This window comes from Prionailurus bengalensis, chromosome D1, assembly GCF_016509475.1.
Source record: "Prionailurus bengalensis isolate Pbe53 chromosome D1, Fcat_Pben_1.1_paternal_pri, whole genome shotgun sequence".
In the NCBI taxonomy this organism is placed as follows: Eukaryota; Metazoa; Chordata; class Mammalia; order Carnivora; family Felidae; genus Prionailurus; species Prionailurus bengalensis.
Window position 1 is genome coordinate 55,580,453 of NC_057346.1, and position 20,577 is coordinate 55,601,029.

The window sequence follows — 20,577 nt, forward strand, 5'->3', positions numbered from 1 at the left end:
TAGGTGTCAGTGAACATTGGCTCCCTGGTGAGCATTGGCCAACACAGAGCACTGAGCACTGATGGGACAAGGCCCTGTTAACCTATGATGACCTCTACCGTCGTGGTGGACATCAGGTAGGAACAGAGGGTAGGCCTCTGCCCCAGACATGCCTGGCGGCCTTGCCCAGAGACACATCCTGTGAGCTGGTGTGGAAGCATCTCTATCTCCATCCGCCCTTTCTCTCTGAGAGCCTTTGGCCGTGACAGTTTGGGGACATCAAAGAGGTGGTATGGTAACACCCATGGAGGGAAACTCCTTGGCTCCCAGAGGGATGGGGTTACACACAAATCGACACAAATCAACACAGACTCTCTTCTGCCATCTTGACCAAAACTGGGCGTTGGCTCCTTCCTTCTCCGTAAATGATGTGACTGAAGCACAGCAGGGCTGGCTTCGTGGGCGGTGGGACATTAGAAGGGTCTTGGGCTCGGTTTAACGCTCTGCTCTTGCCATCCCGAGATTCTTGAATGAGTACCCATATTGTCACTTTACATTGGGTCGCACGAATTGTGTAGTCAGTCCTGAAGAAAAGAATCCTGGTCACCTGCCATGCGACCTTGGGCTGCTCTTCTCTGGGCCTGAGTCTCTCCCTCTGTGAAATGGGGACCAGGAGGGGAAGAACTTTGACTTGGCTCTTTGGCTTTTCATGCTCTAGGGTCTAGAATCAGGGGTCTGATTGGAGACATTTAGAGTTGCATAACCTCCCCAGTTTACTTTCAACAGGAAAATAAATGGGATCCCAGTGTTGTTTTGGTTTCTCGGAGCACCTCTGCCCTCTCTGACACGTGAGGTCTATACAGCTGGCCCAGCCACGATATCGGACAAGCAAAAACGACTCACCATTGGTCAGATGCAGCCAGGCCCCGGCTGGTATCCTCACCTGTATGGGAACAATATTACTCGGGGCAGTTGTGAGGAGGAAATGTTAGCAGTACTCCAAGTCCCAGGAATATGTGTCCAGTAAGTGGCAGCTGATTATTAGTGAAACGTAAGGAAATGTTTGTGAGCCGGCCTGTGCTGTGATGACAAACTGTGCCTCAGTCGTCTGCCCATCCCTAAAACCTGACTGGCATGTGTCGAAGTTCTTGTCTATGTCCGGCACACAGAGCAAAGATCCTGTGGATTCGAGTACTGTTCTGCAGCCACAATCCCGAACCTTTATGACACCCTTCGGTTCTGAGTCAGTTATCAAAACAGGAGTCTAAGACCGCATGATTCTCTGACCTATTTCATAATTCTGTGATTGAATGAAGGAGGGACCAAGCATTTATGGAGTGTCTATTTTGTGCCAGGCACTGTACTCGATTCTTTACAAACATTACTTCATTTGCTCATTGGGTCCTGTGGAGGGAGATATTTTCATCCCCATTTTCCAGGCCTAGAAAGGTACAGTGACTCGGCCAAAGTCACACAACTGGTTCGTGATGGACCCAGGATTTTAATTACCCCTTTTCTGTGAACTCCAAAATGGAATCTTTGCACTTATCCCTCTAATTCTGCAATGTCCTCCTTCTCGGCCCCAGGATCCCAGGAGGGCGGACTGTAGCAGCATGAAGGCCGTGTGGCTACGGGAAGGAGTGCTCGCCTGCAAGCTGCGCGACAGCTCGCTCCGGGGTGTCTGGCCATGCGTGGCCACGTGGTGGCGCTGCGGACTGGGAGCCTCCGGAGGGGCACGTGGACGCGGGGTTAGGTGAGGGCCGCTGGCCCCCGGGGCTTTTGCTCTCCCGAAGGCTTGCAAGAGGCCGGAGCTGCGGGATGTGCGGGGGAGCCCCACAATGTGATGGTCCCATCCTCGCCATAGAGCTTCATCCCTGCCGATTTTGCGGATGTGAAGCTCCAGCTCAGGCCAGAGGTGACCTGCCCCGGAAGACACACTCACATGTCTCCCGCAGAAGGCTCGGCCTCCCCACGGTGCCTTTGTCCCCATTTGAAAGACACCTACGTTCCATTCCCTCTCTCCCCCCACGACTCTTCTTCAAGGGGAGCTTTGGGGAGGGCCCAGCATCACTGGGCGAAAGCCCCTGGGATCCCTCCCCTGCCCCTGCACTTGAAGGCTCCCCTATCCCAGGAGATGAGAGAAGGGTGGAGAACCAATCTGAGAACTGTTATCTATGACCATATTGACTGATGGGTGCCAGCCTCCAGCACCTGGAGCCCAAGCCTGGGGGGCCTAAGTGACATGACGGGCAAGCTTCCCAGTAGCCTGAATGTTCTAGGTTCTGTGCCATAGCTCACCTGTGACTCCCTCCTCCTAGGTGCCATCCTCTTCTGTCCAGGTCCATTTGCTCTTCTCAGCTCTGTGGACCGGCCTCCTCCAGGAAGCCCTCCTAACCCTGCCCCGGCAGGCTCTCACAGCTACCTGCCACTCAGGTGTCTTCTGTGTGTCCTTCCCACTCACACCCCAAGAACAAGATTCCCTTGGCAGAGTAGATATCAGAAAAAACTGGTCATTGTTGGTGATGATGGTGATGGATGTTCCCGCAGACCTTGGCCAGTGAGAAGGAATAACTTACAGACAGCGGACCCATTCAGATGAACTGGAAGGGAGTTCCCTGCGACTGGAAGTGTGCAAACAGGATTTAGGGTACCACAGCAGGCAAAGTGCCAAGAAGTCACAAAATACTGCAGCAGCTCAGAGGAGGGAGGGGAGGGGGTCTTAGGGAAAGCTTCTGAGGTGAGGCCGGAACTGGCGCTATTCGGGTGGGAAGGAGCTGAGAGGCAGGGATGGGGGGGGCGGGGAGGGCAAGGCCCCAGAGGAACAGCCTGAGCAAAAGCAGAGGTGTGGGAGGGCCTGCCAAGTTCATGGAGTTGGGGCAGCAGGGAGAGGGGAGAGAAGGGTGGACGGGGTGCAAGCCACAGGGAAAGGAACGACTCCTTTCAGTTACCCCCCCCCCCCCCCCCAGTAACTCCCTCCCTCAGGTCAGCTCACTCTTCAAATCCTGCGAGAGGGGATGGGGCTTTTCCGGGACAACAGGCTGCCCAGAGCATGTTGGAGGGTGCTAGTCCAAGGATGGAAAGATGGACTCTTTATAGTGTTTATTAAATCAAGGATCAGTTAGGTGTAGGGTGGGGCTAAGTGGGGGAGGACAGAGCTCTCCTTGTCCTGTGGGTGGCTCCTTGGGACCCCTGATGCCCAATCGCTTCCCCCCAACACCTCCTCCCTCAGCACACCCCCAGGACACAGTATTACAAAAGTGAACAAATGCAATGTTTTTCTTCTTTTACAAATGACACGTTTCCATCCCCTGCCGGCAGGGGTGGGGGGAGGGGTGGTTGAAGTAACAGTCCATTACAGAGGCAACAACTTTTATAGAACAAATACAAAGGAAAGAGCCCAGGGCTGGGAAGCTGAGAGCATAAACATTGATGGGGGTACCTGCCTCCTGCCCAAAGATGGGTGAGAGAGGCTGTTGGGCTCAGGGCCAGTGGGGACCGAGTCCAGGAGGCCCCTTGGGGCTCCAGGACTGCATCAACTCCTTGCACTCCGAGGCAGTACCGCAGGGGTCAATGGACGAATTTCCAGTCTCAACGCTGGAGGACCCCACTGCAGAGTGGGAAACTGGTAGGGCTGGGACTGGCATGCCTGAAGCTTCCAGAGGCTCTGAGGTGAACTCACTTAACCTGTGCCATACAGCTGGTCTCGGGTCCGAGTCCCACCTCTGAGGCCCTTGCCTGTCCTGGGGAAGACAGGGAAAGGGTACAAATGGCAGGATGGGGGAGCCCAGGAAGGGGACAGAGGGCATGATTTAGAGAAGACAGAGAAGTGCACAAGGCCTCGCCGGGAGGCAGGATGCTGGGGCCGGTTATGTCCTCATGGCTCTAGTGCCTTAGATTAGCCATTTGCCCTCTCTGGACCTCAGTGTCCCCACCTGTCACATGAGGAGGTGCACTTGATTTTTTTCTCTAGTCCCTTCTATGACTAAGGTTCTACCCAGCGTTCTAGAGGAAAACAAAAGGATGAGGTGGGCCTCATGGGCCCAGGGCAAAGCGGGGGCTACCTCATAAAAGAAACTCATGCCCCTGAGTGACTGGACCGTGGGCCCAAGGGGATGCTCAGCCGTGGGCCTGACCTCTTTTCTGCAACAGTATCGCCCTTCCACCCTCCCCCTGTCACAGGTCAGGTTGGCCCAGGCCTGAAGGAAGGCACTTTGGGGACAAACGGGGAAGGACGGCAGGGGACTGCCGTCTGGGTTTGGCATCTAAGACCTTCTACTTATGGTCTGGGGAGCAACACAGACAGAGGGGCCAGACTCTGCTCCTGGGTGTCGGCCCCAGCCCCAAAGCTCTCCCTAGGTCCACAGCTCTCTTCCGCGCTGCTACAGAGGCCTGCAGGGTGCCCCCTGGCATTGGCACATGAAAATATAAATTACCCAGGCCCTGAGGAAGCCCAGGGCAGCAGTGTATCAGACGGCCCCGGGCCACACCGTTTGTCACAAAGCGTTGGGGCTCTCCGCAGCCCTTTCCCGGGGGTCTACGCAGTGCAGGGCCACCTTGGGGCTAGAGACAGGCTGCCGAGGATAGGCGCCCTCCCGCACTAGCCGCCGGCACCGCACGCCCTGGCCCACGCTGATGCTCTGCAGTGCTGGCAGGTGGACGAGCAGCATCTCAGGCAGAGGCACCAGGCCCGTGCCTGACAGGTCCAGCTCCTGCAGGGAGCCCAGGCCCGAGAATACCTCAGCTCCCGCCCACTTGAGCTTGGGGTTGCCTGAAAGGTCCAGGACCTGCAAGCCTTGCAACTCACGGAAGCCATGGGGCGCCAGCTGGGGGAGCCCCTGCAGGCTGCCCAGTGACAGATGCGTGAGGCCTGCCAGCCCCCTGAAGGCACCCGGGCCAACGGCAGCCAGCGGGTTGCCATCCAGGCTCAGGTAGCGCAGGGGCAAGTCCCGGAGGTCGGGTACGGTGCGGAGCCGGTTCCAGGCCAGGTTCAGGCTCTGAATGGCGGGTGCGGGCAGGCTGGCCCCTGCAGGGTGGGGCACCAGGCGGTGGATGAGGTTGTGGGAGAGGTCCACGTGCAGCGCCCGGCCCGGGCTGTGGGTCGTGAAGGCAGACACCGAGACCTCTCGGAGCCGGTTGTGGCTGAGGTTCACGTCGCTCAGGGGCGAGCTGGTGAAGCTCTCCGCCGGCAGAGCTGCCAGGCCATTGTGGCTGATGTCGAGCGACTCCAGGTAGCGAAGGCGGGAGAAGGCGGTGGGCGAGATGCTGGCGAGCAGGTTGTGGCTGAGATCCAGGCCTGCCAGCGTGGTATAGCCCGGCCCCGCCAGCACCGACTCGTTCACGGTCTCCAGCCGGTTGGAGGACAGGTCCAAGTGGGCTGTGTCCAGAGGGATGGGCACGGGCACGATGTGGGGGCCCAGGCCGCTGCAGTCCACGCGTGTCAGGCTGAAGCTGTCAAAGAGGCCGAAGGTCTCCACCTCACACTGGCATCCGGGGAAGCATGGCCGGGTCGTCTGGGCCCCGCTCACGGCCAGCAGCAGCAGTGGGAGCAGCAGCAGGGGCCACGGCATGGTGGGGGCTGGAAGGAGAGCCACAGGTGAGGGAAGGCAGCAGGCACCCCACACCAGGTGGTTCTGGCCTACCACGTAAGACACGAGCCAGCGTATCTAGGCCCAGCTGGAAGTTGCCACCACCAGTCCTGTCCTCCCAGGACGCTTTCCCCGAACACCCTTCCTCATGTAATTCCTCCCTGGCCTCAGTCTCTCCATCTGTGTGATAAAAGGCCAGGTGGGTGGATTGTAAACTGAAAGCAGCGGAAGGCTTTCTTAGAAAAAGATTAGCAGAGGAAAATGGGCATGTTCTGGCTGACATGAGGGTGGGGACTTGGAATTTTCCAGGCCTCCTTACCAGTCCTGCCGTAGGATGTTGAGGAACCCTGCCGGAAACCCCCTGGACTAGATGGGTCTGGCCCCTCCGGCTCTGATGGGCGAGGGTCCATGGGCTGGTCTTGCCCTAGGCCCTGCTGAGGAGGGGTCAGGGTGCTCCATCCAGCTCTGAGCGTGCGCCATGAGCTGGCTGTTACGCTACCCGCCATCACGGCCTGGCCCCACTTAACCTTCACAATTACAGACACCTCAAGGCAGCTACTTCACGAAGACGGAACTGAGATGCAAAGGTTCAGAAAGCTATGCATGGCCACACGTAAGGGGGATGGAACTAGATGGAGTACAGGGGAGGCATGACTCACTGTCGTGCTTTGGCAGTGGCTGGAACCACGTCTGAGACCCATACTCCATCCGCTCAGACGGAGGTCTCGCCCTGTAAGGGGGGCCTGCATTGACTACCCACCTGACCCCTCTTGTGGGTAACAATAGCTGAGTCCACAGTCCTAAGCCCTCTCCCTGGCTTGTCCTCCAGAAGCAGCATAGTTCATTCCAATTGGGGACCCTGTGTCTAGACTTCCAGGTGGGCTCTGGGGACACTTGTCCCAAGTCCCTTCCCCTGCCCCACCTTGTCCCTCCCTACCCAAAGCTGATACAGCTGTTATGCCTCTTTGGCCCTTTCTTTAACCCAGGGCAGGCAGCTGGGCTGACTCCCTCATATGGAAGAAGGACTAGAGGCTCAGAGAGGACCTGGGTTTTATCCCAAACTAGTAAAAAGCAGGGCAGGACGAGAACCCACGCCTGCTCAGCCCCAATTCCGCTATTTTCACCTGCTGCCTCAAGCAGGGCTGGTCAGGTGGCCAGTGGAGACAGGCCCACGAGGCGTTCTTCCCACTGCCACTTGCCATGACGCAAGCCACTACCCTCCCCTGGCCTCGGTTTCCCTCCCTGTATGATTCTAACAGCAGCTGCCAGCGACGCCAGACCTGCATGTGTGTTGTCACCTTCATTCCTCACACCCACGCACATCTGTGTGACCCAGAGCCTGAGCTCACACCCACCGTAGCTCCACGGACAGAGGTGCTGGGGGAGGGGCTCACAGGGGGATGAAAGAGAGGGTTGAGTAATGAAGGCCTCTAACCGGACAGTCTGGGGTTTCCCCCCGCTCCTGCCACACAGTGACCACTCCACCCGGGGGGACAGAAGGCACCCTGCCTCACCCCAGCAGGTCTCTTCACCTGGCGTGGCCCTGCTCTGCCCCCCTGCCCAGTCTCCCCTTCCCCACCTGCCCCTACTGGCCTTCAGGGCGGGGGTAGAGGGGAGGGAGAAGCAGGATAGCATTACTAGCCCTACATGAAACTTTAAAGGGGCCGCCATTTGATCCACACTCTGGCTCTGCACAGGGACAGCGAGAAATGGGGCTCTTCTCTCCGCCCCCCTCTGTGGGCCTCTCCTCTCCCACCCCTTTCTTTTGTAGAGGCCAATTTGAGGATTAAACCCGGCCCAGGTGCATCCTGGACTTTGTCCCAACTGAGGCAGGACAGAGTGTTCCAGTTGTCTGGAACCAAAAGGAAAATATTGAGTTGCTCCAGGCCCCCTTTGTTCTGTTGGGTGAGCTTCTCACCACAGGGGTTCATTACCACTCAGAGCCCCACCTTCCCTGCCAAGCCTATTTGTCCATACCCACCCTTCCTGGGGTTTAAACAAACATCACACACACACACACACACACACACACACACACACACACAATGGCCCTGAGATTGCGCTTTGGTTCCCCAAGGTGATTATACAATGTGCCTATTAAATGCCAGATGGCCCCTCGTGAGCTCCTGCTTATGTAACCGGCAGCCCAGACACAGCCCAAACCTTCCCTCCAGAGCAGGGGCCTCTTACTGCCCTCCCCGGGCCTTAGCCTCTCCTCTGTACCACAGGCAATAATCCCTGCCCTGCCCTCCTCAGGTCAGGTGATTCGACTCCCACCAAAGTGCAATGCAAACTGTGAAGAGCTGTGCACGAATGCAAGGTGGTCATTCCTGGGCCGCTGGAGACACAACAGCAGATGTAAAGGGAGCAGGAGCACAGATCGAGACCCACCTGGATGCCTGTGCTCGCCAATGCTCCCAGGGCAGCCTAGACAAGGTCCGCGCTCAGCCCTGCACAGGGGCCACGCTCCGGGCCTCACACTGGCAGTGGAAAGTGCTGACGGGGACAGTCGGAGCCTGTCCCCATTATGGGCTAGTGCCGGACTCACATTCTCTCCCACTTCTGCGGTCACTCCAGGAGGTCAGCATCTTGTGTCCATTTTAGAGTAAACCGAGGACGCGAAAGGGAAGGTGACAGAGCCTGGAACTGAATTCAGGCCTCGGTGACCTTATAACTGGTTTGGTTCAAGTGGAACACGCACTTCTGTATTAGCTGAGAAAAGAAGAGAGCCCAGAGGCCTCTCAGAGGTCTCCTAGGAGGTTGAAAGAAGGGAGAAACCCCTGAGATGCCTTACAACGTGGACCCAGAAGGGGGCAAAGGCAGAGGTGTGTGGGTTGGTGGTCTTTGAGGGTCAGTGCCCTTGTCCTGCTCTGAGGAGATGTCCCCTCTGGGAGGGATGCCTTAGGTATGCATGTCTCGGAGATGCTAGGGTCTGCCACTATTGCTCTAAGCCCTTAGCAAAAGGCTCAGGGGCCAAGGGGAAGGCAGAACTTTCTCAGAAGGAGACCGAGGGAAGATAAGGAAAATTCCTGCCAGGGGCACAGCTCTCTAGAGTTTACAAAAGGCCTCTGCTCGTTTGATGCCATGAGGGCGGCAGAGCAGGGCATGAAATCTGGCACTTTAGTGATGAGGCGGCTGTGACCCCGTGTGCAGTGACTTGTCCACGGATTCCCCGTGAGGAGGTGGCGTTCAGGCTCTGGTCTGCTCATTCCAGGCCTAGGGCTTCCCAGCCCGCTCAGGATGGCTGCTGAGACTCAGGAAGTCCCCTGGGGATCTTACAAAGTCCATAAAAGTCATGCTCAGAAAAGCCTGCGGCTTCACAGAGGGGGCTGATGCCATAATGCTAGGTATCGTAAGGATAAATTGCATGTCTAGGAAAATTATAACTATGCATTAAAAACAACAACCACCACCCAGATCCTAACTTTGGAAAGTCTAGAAGAAAATCTATCCACACAACAGTAGTTTCTCTTCAGATGGTAGAACCGTTGAGTGATTTAAACATGGCTTAATCTCCTTTTCTACCCCTATTTCCTCTCTTACGGTAAAAAATGCATGCAACACACTGGCAAACATAGTAACAAAGCCTCCTGAAAGAGTGCCCCGTGGCCATCTCTGCTTTCTCTGATCTTGTGTAGCTACTATCTCTGAGCCTCAGTCTCCTCGTCTGTAAAATGGAGATATTAATAGCCACCTCCCGGGACTATCACGGGGACGAAATGAAACGATGGCAGGGCGGCACCTGGCAGCCTTCCTAGCACATGGGGAGAATGCAGTGTGGGCTCCCCCGCCTTCCTCCACAGACAGGGAGCAGGTGCGTGGGCACCAGCGGAGGGCGGGGGCTGCCCCATCTCTCTTCTTCCTTGCTTCGGCACACACGTATCAGACGTGCCCAAGCTCTTATCGGCACCCTCTGGAAGAGCGATTCTTTCCTGGGAGGCCCGAGTTTCTCAACAGCGCTGCTGGCTCTGGGAAGGGATGAGTAATGGGAGTTCCCCTTGACAAAAACCACCAGCCTCAGCGTCGTGGGCAGAGAAGGCCTTCACAGCCAGAAACCTTGGACACTAATTGGCAGGGTGAACCAGGCAAGTCATTTTGCATCTCTGGACCAGTTCCTTAGACTATGAGTCTGGGATGGAAATGATGGTCCTTATCAGCCTCAGAGGGGACTGTGAAGGCGAAGTCGAACGTTCCTATAGAGAAATGGGGCCCCCGGGGGTGGAGGCCACATAATGGAAAGGTGGTGCCTTTTGATCTTACCTATAGCCCTATCCACTGCACAGGTCACGAATCAATCACAGCACCGCTTCCTGGGGCCCTGCACAGGGCCTCCGAGCTATTCCGGACACGGTGCTCTAGGAGGCCTCTACCCACTGATCAGAGTTGGGGCTGAAGACAAAAACTGGCATTCTGGGATCAGTTCCCTGATTTGAAGGAGCTGCAACACTGGGAAGCAGTCACATGCCAAACTGGGCAACTCTGGGAAGCGACTCCCTCTCCCTGAGCCCGTTTTCTCACCGAAAATGGAGACGGCAAGCCCTTCCTCGAGGGGTTGCTGTGAGGATCAGAGACCACAGGGCCAGGACTTGACAGATGAACAGTGGATGCCTCTCCTAGGTTACACGGTAGAAGGGGCCCCCAGAGAGGGCCGCCGAGGCCCCTCCCCATCCCTCTCACCACTCTCTGGGGCTGAAGGGGAGGACAACTGTGCATGGTGACAAGACAGACCCTGGAGGACAGTCAGGGGCGCCCGCCTTAGTCCCTGCTCTGCCTGGCCTGTTCCCTCTGCGGACAGGTCCCGTCTCCTCTCTGGGCCTCAGCTTCTCTAGCTTCACAGTAAGAGGCTGAGTCTAGACAGTGCAGCTCTAGCATTTCAGGAGTCCAGAACTTATCAGGAGCGTTTACTAAATCTCTACGAAGTGCAGGGCGTGCTGTGCAAGGCCATGTGAGGTATATGATGGGTGGGGGTTGGGGGTACCAGGGCCCCTGTCCTCATGAGGCTTACAGACCAGCCGTGGGGACGGGAGACCAACTCAGAACAAGATCACTAACGCTTGTCTTGGACCCAGAAGACCAGGCCTCTAGTGCCAAGGTCTGCCACTCCCTGTGTGACCCTGATGGTTTTCATTATTTCTTTGAGCCTTGGTTTTCTCATCTGTGTAACAGTATGAACTCTGTCTCCCTCTTGGGACCTGTGATCTACCCTGGGGAGAAAGGGAGAGGCGGACAGGGGGCCACCATTGAAGCTGAGGGAGGAAAGGAGATCTTTGGCCCAAGATGTATCACTTCTTTTCCAAACCCCGACCTGCGGATCAAAGACACTGGTCAGCCAGCTTACAGAACACGAGGGGTTAGAAACTACCCACTCTGGGGGCACCTGGGTGGCTCAGTCGGTTGAGCGGTTGAGCCGGCTCAGGTCATGATCTCCTGGCTTGTGAGTTTGAACCCCGCGTCGGGCTCTGTGCCGACGGCTCAGAGCCTGGAGCCTGCTCCTTGGTCTGGGTCTCCCTCTCTCTCTGCCCCTCCCCCGCTCATGCTGCCTCTCTCTGTCTCTCAAAAATAAATAAACATTAACAAATTAAAAAAAAAAAAAAAAAGAAGCTCCCCACTCTGGGTTCAGGGGACACAGCATAAGGTCCTCTGGGCAGGGGCCAGGAGTTACTCCTTGGTGCACCCACTGTGACACTAGGAAAGTCTGCTGATGGCCCTGTGAGGTCAAAAGACTAAGCAGTGTGGCTATTTACTAACAGACGCCAGGTAGGTCTCCCTGGTAGGAGACCCTCCAGAACAGCGTTGCCCACATCACTCCCCTTCCCAAAAACCTCCCAACTTCTACTTGAACCCGCAGAAATCCAGTTCTCCCTGGCACAGGGCATCTGTCAGCTGTCCCCACCGTCCTCCCTCCCCTAGCTGAGCCCCCATCTTGATCCGAACCCACGGTGGTGACCCTGGACAACTCCCGGCCCTGTCACGCTTCCTCAAATTCAGAGAATTCAGGGCTGGGGAACTGGAGGGTCCCCCACGATAACGCACGGGTAACGGAGGCCCAGAGTGGGCAGTGACAACAAGGAAATGGCAGAGCAGGACCTGGGTCTCGATGCCTCACCGCTGCCAGCTGCACCCGCACCCACACCCACCTGGCCTGCCCTGGCCCCGCCAGTGGAACAAAGCCTGTTCTGTCCGCTGGGGCCCCCGGGCCACCTCTCCCTCCCCGGGCCTCTCACATCGTCCATCCGGCTGCACACTGACTACGTTCTCTACCGTTCTTCACCTGCCCATCTCCCGACTGGAAGTGCGGCCAGCTTGGGACCCTGACTCTGACATCTTCACCTGTTTATCCCTTCCCCCCAGACCTCCGCCCGGGGTCAGAGCCAGGCCTGGCAGGCATGGCAAATACTGTCGGTTGAGTGGGCGGCCCAGCAATTCAGGATCAACTGTGGGATTCAGACCCAGGTGAAAGTCCAGCCCTGTACCTACTCGCCTGGTTGAGTCTCCGTGTCTCCAATAGGGAGAACACCACGGGGTTGGTAAAAGCATTAAGGGACGGTGTGTGAAACATTTGGCTCAATGTCTGCCTCATGCTAAGTGCCCCATAGACGGTGATGGTGATGATGTACTGAGATTCCAGAAGGTAATGACCATGTTATTCTCCTTTACGTTCCCCCCTACCCAAGTCCCCAGTGCAGCGCCAGGCACCTGGCGGGTCTATGACCGGTTGTACGAATGTTCTTGGGTCAGTGCGCTGGTATCGGCTGGCCAGGCCCCAAGCCCTCTTCTCCTCCTCCCCTGAGACCTGTCTAGAGCTAGGGGTTCTAGCTTGGGCCGTCCTGGCCCCACGTGCCTGCCCCTGGTGCTGCACCACAGCATTTCTGGCCCCAAGATTTGCCAGACTCCTCACCACACCTGCAAGAGGGAGCTCCTGGCACAGGGATGAGGTGGGGAGGAGGCTGAACCTTCGGTTGGACCAGGGCCCCAGCACCCACCTGAGGCAGACTTTTGCCTCCACCAGCTGCTCAATGTTGAGCTGCCTCCCACCGGGCTCCCTTTGCCATGAGCTCACTTGAGATGATGCCAACGAAATCCCCAGGTGGAAATTCCATTAGCATCCTGCCCACCCCTCCCCCACCCCCGCCACTTGGTCAGCTCTGGAAACGCAAGGCAAAAAGAATTTCAGGGCCAAACTCCCAGAGCCTTGAGGGCTGGCTCTCCCGACACGATCGCTAATGCCGCACATCTGTACAAACACGTCAGCTCACCACACGCTTCTACGTCACCGTCTCACTTCTGCCTCATCACCGTCCTTGACCGCAGGCAGGGATTACTGTCCCTATTTTGCAGACAGAGAGATGACACTGTTCCGCTGGGTAGTCGAAGAACCAGGTCTCGAATCCAGATGTCTGAGCTCCAAACCCTTCCTTAGGCCACTGTGACTCTACTTCCAAATGGGCCCGTGTGGGTGACGGCTAGAGCCGATCGTGCTGGACTCTAATTACGTTTACCTGTCTGTCTTCCTGGGAGTAGGGATGGGATCAGGTTGATTTTTATGTCCTTGGAGCTAAGGAAGCACTGGAGCTGGCACAGAGCCGGTATTATATGAAGATATACCAGGCATGTAGAATACTATTATTTCCCCAAACGGTACCTCTCAACCTTTCCAATGCCTCAACTATTAGCTGTTCAGGCACTCTGTAAGATCAGCAGGTTAGACAGCGCTGTGTCTATCCTGCAGTTGCGTAAAGAGACCCAGAGACGTTTGGTCGTCTGTCCAGAGTCACACAGCCCGTGAAGACAGGGGCTGGACTCAGGATCCAGGAACTCTGACACCCAGTGCCTGGCCTCCTCGGTGACATTATCCCTGGTGAAGGTAGGCCCTGGAGGCCCAGCAACCTTGCCTAAGGAGGATGATCTACAGAGAGACGGGCCAGGCTCCCCATACTATTTTCGCCAGGCAGCGTATCTTCTTCCTGAAGCTTGCCAAGTTCCCTTCGGTGTAACGCAGAATGTGGGGACACACGAGGAGGCAGTATGGGGCACAGGAATGGGTTTTGCAGCCAGGTAGACCGGGCTCCAACCCCAGAGGGCCTCTCCTGCTAGGAGGCTTGCACGTGCCCTCACCTGAGTCTGAGCTTTCATCTGTAACATGCTTGAGAATTCTAGTATTGCTCCCAGCAGGTCACTGGGATGATTACACAAGGTAAAATGAAAACTCGGCCTCGGGCCTGGCACGCTTTGGTGCTCACTGTGTGTGGGTTCCTGCCCCCAGTGACACCTTGCAGGGGCCAGGAAAGAAAAAGGAGCTTCGACACCAGCTGATCTGAAAGCGAGGCAGTGGCAGGGTTTAGAGAAGAATCCAAAATGCGTCCTCAAGCCTTGGATTCTCTTCTAGTGCACCATCCAGGGCCCTACCAGGGCCACTAGTGCTGAGCAGGATCTATCTGGGAATTGGGAAGGGGGTTTGGAAAGGTGGCAGGAGCCAAAGCAGGCTGAAACAGTTGTGGCGCACATGTGGCGGAATGAGGACAGAAGGAGAATCAGCGGCTATGCCTGGGTAGGTGGGTCACTATCTTCCCCTCTCTCATCCCCCCAAGCCAGGCAGTTACCTCGCCTTGCCCAGGTCGGGCTCAGCAGGCCTCATGACTTGGACTGCTACAGCAGCCTTGTTCCTGGCCCCCTGCCTCCAACTGTCAGCCCTGCTGGGCGTCGGGAGTACAGTCCCAACAGAAGAATCGGCCCTCACCACCCCTCTCACTTAAAACCCCTCCCACTTATGGGGCGCCTGGGTGGCTCAGTCGGTTAAGCGTCCGACTTCAGTTCAGGTCACGATCTCACGGTCCGTGAGTTCGAGCCCCGTGTCGGGCTCTGGGCTGATGGCTCAGAGCCTGGAGCCTGCTTCCGATTCTGTGTCTCCCTCTCTCTCTGCCCCTCCCCCGCTCATGCTCTGTCTCTCTCTGTCTCAAAAATAAATAAAATGTTAAAAAAAAAAAATTAAAAAAATAATAAAACCCCTCCCACTTAAAACCCCTCCCACAAAGAGAGCTTGCCACGCTAGAAGCCTATCTTGCTTCTAGGGCCCCACACCTTTGCACAGGTTGTCCTCTGTGATGAAGATGACAGAGATGTCCTTCTTTTCTTTGTCTACCACGCAAATGCACACATTCAAGTCAAAAGCCACCTTCTCTGTGAGGCCTAATCTGCCCCTCATCCAACAAAAGGTCGCGGTCCTCCTAAGCTCCTATGGCCCCTGGGCAGCTCCTGCCCACTTTGTGGTCTGTGGCCATCTTCGTATCTGTGTCCAGCTCGTCTCCTGTGTGGGGTCTGGCCAGGTGAACGGGGATAGAGCAGACGAGAGAGAGCTTCCTCCTGCTTGGTGAGGGCAACAATTGGCTCGAGCTTCCAGGAGACTGAGGGCCCCGCCAAGTGGTGAAATCAGGTTTAGGACCACAGTCGATGCTGTCTCTGCCTTCTGTTGTCAGTGCAATCCAACAACGTAAGGCAGACTACAAACCTCGTGTCATTTTGTTAGCACACGTAATTCATTACGCCACTTGACACAACAGATCAGTGAGACAGGAACTACTACCATTCACATCTGAAGGATGAGGAGACTAAGAACCAGAGGTAAAGTCACCCGCCCGAGGCCACAGGGCTAGGAAGCAATGGAGTGGGGGTACAATCTAGGTTCTTGACTAACTCTGCCTGCAGACTGGTCTCCCAGTCTCCAACACCACCCACAAACCAGAGGAAGTTTCCTTAGAATTACCAATCCCACTCTATTATGCCTGCTTAAACCCTCCGGCAGCTCTCTACCGCCTACAGGTTCAAATTCCAGCTCCTAAGCCTGGCATTCAAGGCCCTCATCTTTGGCCCCTGCCTTCCCTTCCTGCTGAAGTCCAATTCCCACCCCCCAAACACACACCTTGCATCTGTTGGTCCACAATGCTGTCCACCTCTGTCTGTGTCATCAGAAAACACAGAGCCATGCAGTGGTGTTCCTCAGTGGGAGACACTTCCTGCTTCCTGGACATATTCCCCGGCTTCCCCTGGCTGCCGAGTTCCAGCCTTCCCTTCCAGGGCTGCAGGGGCTCCAGGCCCCCCTCACTTCATCCCTCCCTAACTTCAAAGACACCTCTCCTCCCCCTCATTCAACACAGCAAATTAGTGCCTGGGAACTTCTCAAGTCAGAATGGAGGTGTGTGTTAAACATCAAAGTGTCCCCAGGTTCTGGGGTCTCAACCAGTCAGCAACAACAGCAAGGGAGGGGAGAAGTCAACACCTTCCTTTCCAGAAGGTAAACTGAAGCCCATTAGGGGAACGGATAGAGCCCATGGTAGCCTCCTTCCTATGTGAGTGGCTCGTGGCCCTCCTTCACATCTGCAGCATCTGGTAAAATTCTAGGTTAAAGACTGGTGCAGGGTAGGGGGTGAGGGGGGCAGGGGAGTGAAAGTGTAAGGGCTACTATCTTCCCACTCAGGATCAAAGGCCCAGCAGAGTCCCACCCCTGAGCCCTCCCTCACTATCAGACCTAGGCTCCGCAAGTCTGGACTTCTCTGAAGGGTAGAGCAGGCAGGGAGGAAGGATGGGAGAAGAGTTCCTGAGTCACCTCCTCGCCCCGGCCAAGTGTGGGCGGCAGGCTCTCAGGCGGGTTCCCGCGGCGCAGGTAATCCCCACCGCAAGCTCCTCGCCCCCACTCACAACAGGGTGACTGTGACTCCGAGAGGCTGAGCAACTCGCCCAGAGCCGGACTGTGGGCCCGTGGCCGTCCCATCGGAAACCAGTAGGTGCCCGGTTCCTGCTCTCTGCAGGCCAGCTGAGGGTACTGGAGCCGGCGCCGCGGACGCGCCCGGATCCCAGGAGCCCAGAAGCCGTCGCCTCCTCACCTACAGGATCGGAGGGCTGGTCCCCCCACCAGCCCCCGGGGGCGGGACGCCAGCGGAGAGCGGATCTCAAAGCGGAGCCGGGGGCTGGGGCCGGCCTCTCCGCCGAGCAGACACGTCTCTCTCGGTCACATACACTCGCACCGAGAAGATCAGGGCGGGCAAACCCAGCTGCCGGCTCCTTTCCTGTCTCCAGCCCCCCGCCGGGGCCCAGGACTGGCCGCTTCCCTCTCTCGTCCGAGCTGGTTCGGCTGGGGCGTCCGGCACGCTCCTCCCAGCCCCGGGCCAGTCCGCTAGCGCGGCTGACCACCCCCCCCCCCCCATCCTATCCCCTCGCGGCACTAAGGACCCCAGGAGGTGAAGGAGGGGAGGGCTGCCAGCGCCCCTGCCCGGGCTGCAGGGGGAGGAGGACCAGGGCTGTTGCCCGAGGAACCAGGAGAAAAGTTTGAAGTCAAGTGTGGGGCCCCGGTGGACAGCAGGGGAGCGAGGAGCTGGGGCGGTGTCTGGATCTAGGCGCGCATACACTCCACGGACACCCAACCCAGACACGTCGACAGGCACAGACCACGTACGCGGACACACAACGATGCGCCCACCCACACCCAAACGCTAGCCCACAGAACGTGGACACAGGCACCAAACAGCCACGCAAAGCCACAAATACACAAAGGCGCAGGCAGATGCACGTCCCCGGATCCAAATCCACAAAGACCCACAAACGCGTGATGCACGTGTCCGCACAAAGACCCCAGAGGCGCCGGCCCCCGGTCAGAGCCTTTGTCTCCTGGAAGCCCTCTCCCCTTAGTTCGGGCTCCCTACCCCGGCCGAGGCCGGGGCGTCCGGCAGCGGCTGCCGACGCCCTGGGTCCACGAAAAGTTGAGGGGCCCTGGGCCCGCCCCCAGAGTCCAGCGCCGCCCGCCTGCTCGCCGGATGGGGCGGCGAGGTTGGGGTCGTGGGCTCCGGACCTTCTCCCGCAGCGCAGACTCCCGCTCCACCCGGGACCCGCACCCACCTGGAAGCCTGCGCCGCAGCCGCCTCGGCGCGCTCACCCAGGCGGCCCGGCCGCGGGCCCTTCGGCCGGCGCTTTTCTCCGCGCGGCGCGGCCCGCCCCCCCCGGCCCCCGCCCGCCGCTGGGAGCCCACTCCCCCCCCCACCCCCCGCCCCGCGGCCCCGCCTGCCAGGCGCCCAGTGGCGGCTCGGGCCCGCAGCTTGGCGACCTAGGGAGTGTCGCCAAAGTGACGGCTTTCCCGGCGCGCGCCCGCCCCGCCCCCCGCCCGCCTGCCGAGCCCGAGCCTAGCCCGGGTTCCACCCTAGGGAGCGTCTCAAAAGTGCGCACGCAGCTCCCGCCCACTCCAGTCGGCCTGGCTCCCAGCTTCCTGCAACCGGGATCCCTGCCCCCTCCCCCGGAGCGCCTGAGCAACCTCAGCAGATGGCCGCACGGTCGGGAACATCTGGAGGTCGCCAGAGAGAGAGAGAGAGAGAGAGAGAGAGAGAGTGTGTGTGTGTGTGTGTAAGACAGAGGGTGGGGGGTATGTTGGTAAGAAAGAGATTGGGTGGGTGAGGGTCCCCTCTTCTCGAGTTCAACCCCGTTTGTTTTTTTTTTAAATGAGTGAAAAAGAGGTCCAGAGACTTTAGTGAGAAGTACATCAGGAATCTGAAACTGAAAGACTGGCTGAAAGACGAACCCACAGAGAGGAGACAGACAGGCTCAGGCAGAAAACCTGGGGAGAGAGAAGGAAAACAGCAAACTAATTTTTTCTGAAGGGGACCGTGGACTGCTGGTTGGATTTCTAAGAAGGGAAACTGTGTGTGTGAGTCGCCACCGGTTTATTCCTCCCTCTGCAGTCCATCCTCTCTTCACCCCTTTTTATGGTTGTAAGGGCAGGAAGACATAAAACAACCCCAAACTTTTAAAGGTGGGGGTCGGGGGAGAAATCCCTATGTGGGGTTGGCGCACAGGGTGAGTTTGAGTCTCCCAGTCTACACGCTTAGACAGGGATGAGGGAGGTTGTTAGGCACCCCCCAGGTATCTGGCCCAGGGGCTGAGGGAGGTTTTGGTCTTGACCCTGGACCTCCCAGGAACTTTCTGGTGTGGAGAGGGCCCCTGGGTGCAGAGACTGGGCAATGTTCCCCCTGCAGTGGCCCAGACTCGCACTCCCAGTCTTTTTGATCCTTATTTATTACTTTTTTTTTTTTTAATTACAAAAAGTTGCTGGGGCTTGTGTGTATATGTGTGCCTGTCTGCCTGGGGAAGGAGGGAGGCACGTAGAGAGATGGGGAAGGAGGAGAGGAGGCCTCAGGGCAGCAAAATTGAATCTGCTGCACGGAGAACCAAGTACTCGTGCAAGTCCTCCCAGCACCCAGTCACTGTGTGGTCCTGAAGGCGCCACTCACCTGGGCTGAGACCCCCCAGAGTCCCTGCTGGTTAGGGAGGTGAAGGGAGAAGGCTGGGAGCCCCATCTTATCAGTGCAGCACAGGAAGAGCTCACCCCTCTCCTCTGCCCATTGTCCTCCCGGAGTTAGAAACCCAGCTGCCAGAGGTGGAGGCCAGAGGGACCAACCAGCCCTTCGCATCAGTCTTTGAAATTGTACCATAGGCTCCTTTGCATCCAGTCACCTCCTCACAGTGGAGCTTATACTAAATGGGCCACTAAGATTCAACTCTGCATCCCCTAATCATTCTCTGCATCCCAGAACCCTCAGGAGGAGTCAGACCGTTCCCACAGCCCCCTCCCTGCCTGGGGGAGGAGACCCCCAAAAAGCATTTGGTGAGGGCCCTGAGGGTGGACTGGGTTTAGGCTCCAACCGGAGCTAGCCGGCAAGTAGCCTAATCTTAGGCAAGTTACCTAAACTCTCTGAGGTTCTGTAAAAGAGGCTGTTGTGAGAAGTAAACAAGGTAACTTAGTAAAACTTCAGTCGGCTTCACAGGAAGCGCCATCCTGTATTGTTAAATTGCCATTATTGTTATACCTAGAAGTCTCCCATCAGGGATGGTGCAGAGTCTGGAAAGCCCAGCAGGCTTGGGAGGAGAGGGGAAGGGGGCATGGTCACCTGACTTTCTGGCCCCCCTCCCCGTGGGGGAGGGGGCTTTCTTTTGGTGAATCCGCCTTTGCCCTGGCCTGGAGACTCACATTCCTTGATGTGGAGTTACGGAGTGAGGCTCCTGCTGAGCGTTTGAGCAATGGAGATTAATAATCAACTCCCAGGGAATGCAGGGGGTGGGGGAAGGGGGATGCTACCTCCCATTGCCCTTTGTATGCAGGGTCTACCCGCTGGGCTGGAGCCTCCAGGCTCCCCCAAAGGGCTTTTTCACTTAACAGACACGTGATGAACAGCTCTTCACATCTTGGTTGGTGGCTGGAGGCAGCTTCCCCACGTTCATCATTTCCCTGATCTTTCCTAACTGGGGCTTTGGAGAGGGAATGTCCAGCAGCCTTGTCTGCTGTCTATACTGCAGCAGAAATAGCATTCCTAAACTGCAAATCCACAAAACTGATTATGACATTTTGTCTGCCTAGAACCTTTCCAAGGCAAAAGCCAAACTCCTTGGCTCGGCATTCAAGGCCCATGAGATACGCCCCCACCTTACTCCCACCTCTTCAATCTCCTTTCTGACCACTCCCTCTTACACATTTAAAGCTCTAGTCCTCTAGTTACATGGAACTGGGGGAGGGAAGCCCCTGTACATTTTTCAAGTCTCTGTTCAGATTCCCCTCCCCCAGAAGCCCTCTGCCAGGTAAAGTAGGTCCTTCATTATATTCTGTTGCCACTCCCTTTAGACGTATGCACTCTCACTACCGTTCTCTTCACCCTTCTGGGGTCATCCTGACCGTGATCACATGCCAGGGACTGCGGCTAGATACTTTAAAAGGTCATTGTATCATTCAATCCCTGTAACAACCACCCAGATTGATAGTGGTGGAGGGCCCGAGAAGGCAAGAGATCTGTCTGAGGTCACACAACCTGTTTTCTGCAGAAATGGAACAAACAGGGCTCTGGTGTTCCTTGTACTACCTTACAATCCACGCAAAAAGCAGAATGCAGTCTAGTAAGAGAGGCCTTGGAACTGAAGAGCCCCAGATTCTTATAGCAAACTGTTGCTATATTCGTGGCGACCTATGGACTTGGGGCTAGTCCCT

The 20,577-nt window shown here is 57.0% G+C and overlaps 1 protein-coding gene across 5 annotated transcripts; it reads right to left on the reverse strand.

Moving 5' to 3' along the window:
* Positions 1-3,063: 3,063 nt before the first annotated feature.
* TSKU (tsukushi, small leucine rich proteoglycan) lies at positions 3,064-17,558 on the reverse strand. 5 transcript variants are annotated; one of them, XM_043580160.1, is made up of 3 exons: positions 17,451-17,491; positions 10,083-10,869; positions 3,064-5,554 (listed from the first exon to the last, which is right to left on the reverse strand). In XM_043580160.1, exon 3 carries the CDS (start codon positions 5,544-5,546, stop codon positions 4,473-4,475), a length of 1,074 nt encoding a protein of 357 aa, XP_043436095.1. In that variant the 5' UTR covers positions 5,547-5,554; positions 10,083-10,869; positions 17,451-17,491; the 3' UTR covers positions 3,064-4,472. The 5 variants fall into 5 exon arrangements, with proteins under 5 accessions (XP_043436095.1, XP_043436094.1, XP_043436096.1 ...); XM_043580159.1 differs by lacking the exon at positions 10,083-10,869 and having other exon boundaries at positions 17,451-17,558; XM_043580161.1 differs by lacking the exons at positions 10,083-10,869; positions 17,451-17,491 and adding an exon at positions 16,442-16,665.
* Positions 17,559-20,577: the final 3,019 nt, after the last annotated feature.

Excerpts from the sequence above, each read along its gene's own strand:
- TSKU (XM_043580157.1), bottom strand. The coding sequence starts at position 6,070 with ATGGCGGGTAGCGTAACAGCCAGCTCATGGCGCACGCTCAGAGCTGGA. Across the intron at positions 5,555-5,883 it reads AACATCCTACGGCAGGACTG|CCCCCACCATGCCGTGGCCC; the intron begins GTAAGGAGGCCT and ends CTCTCCTTCCAG.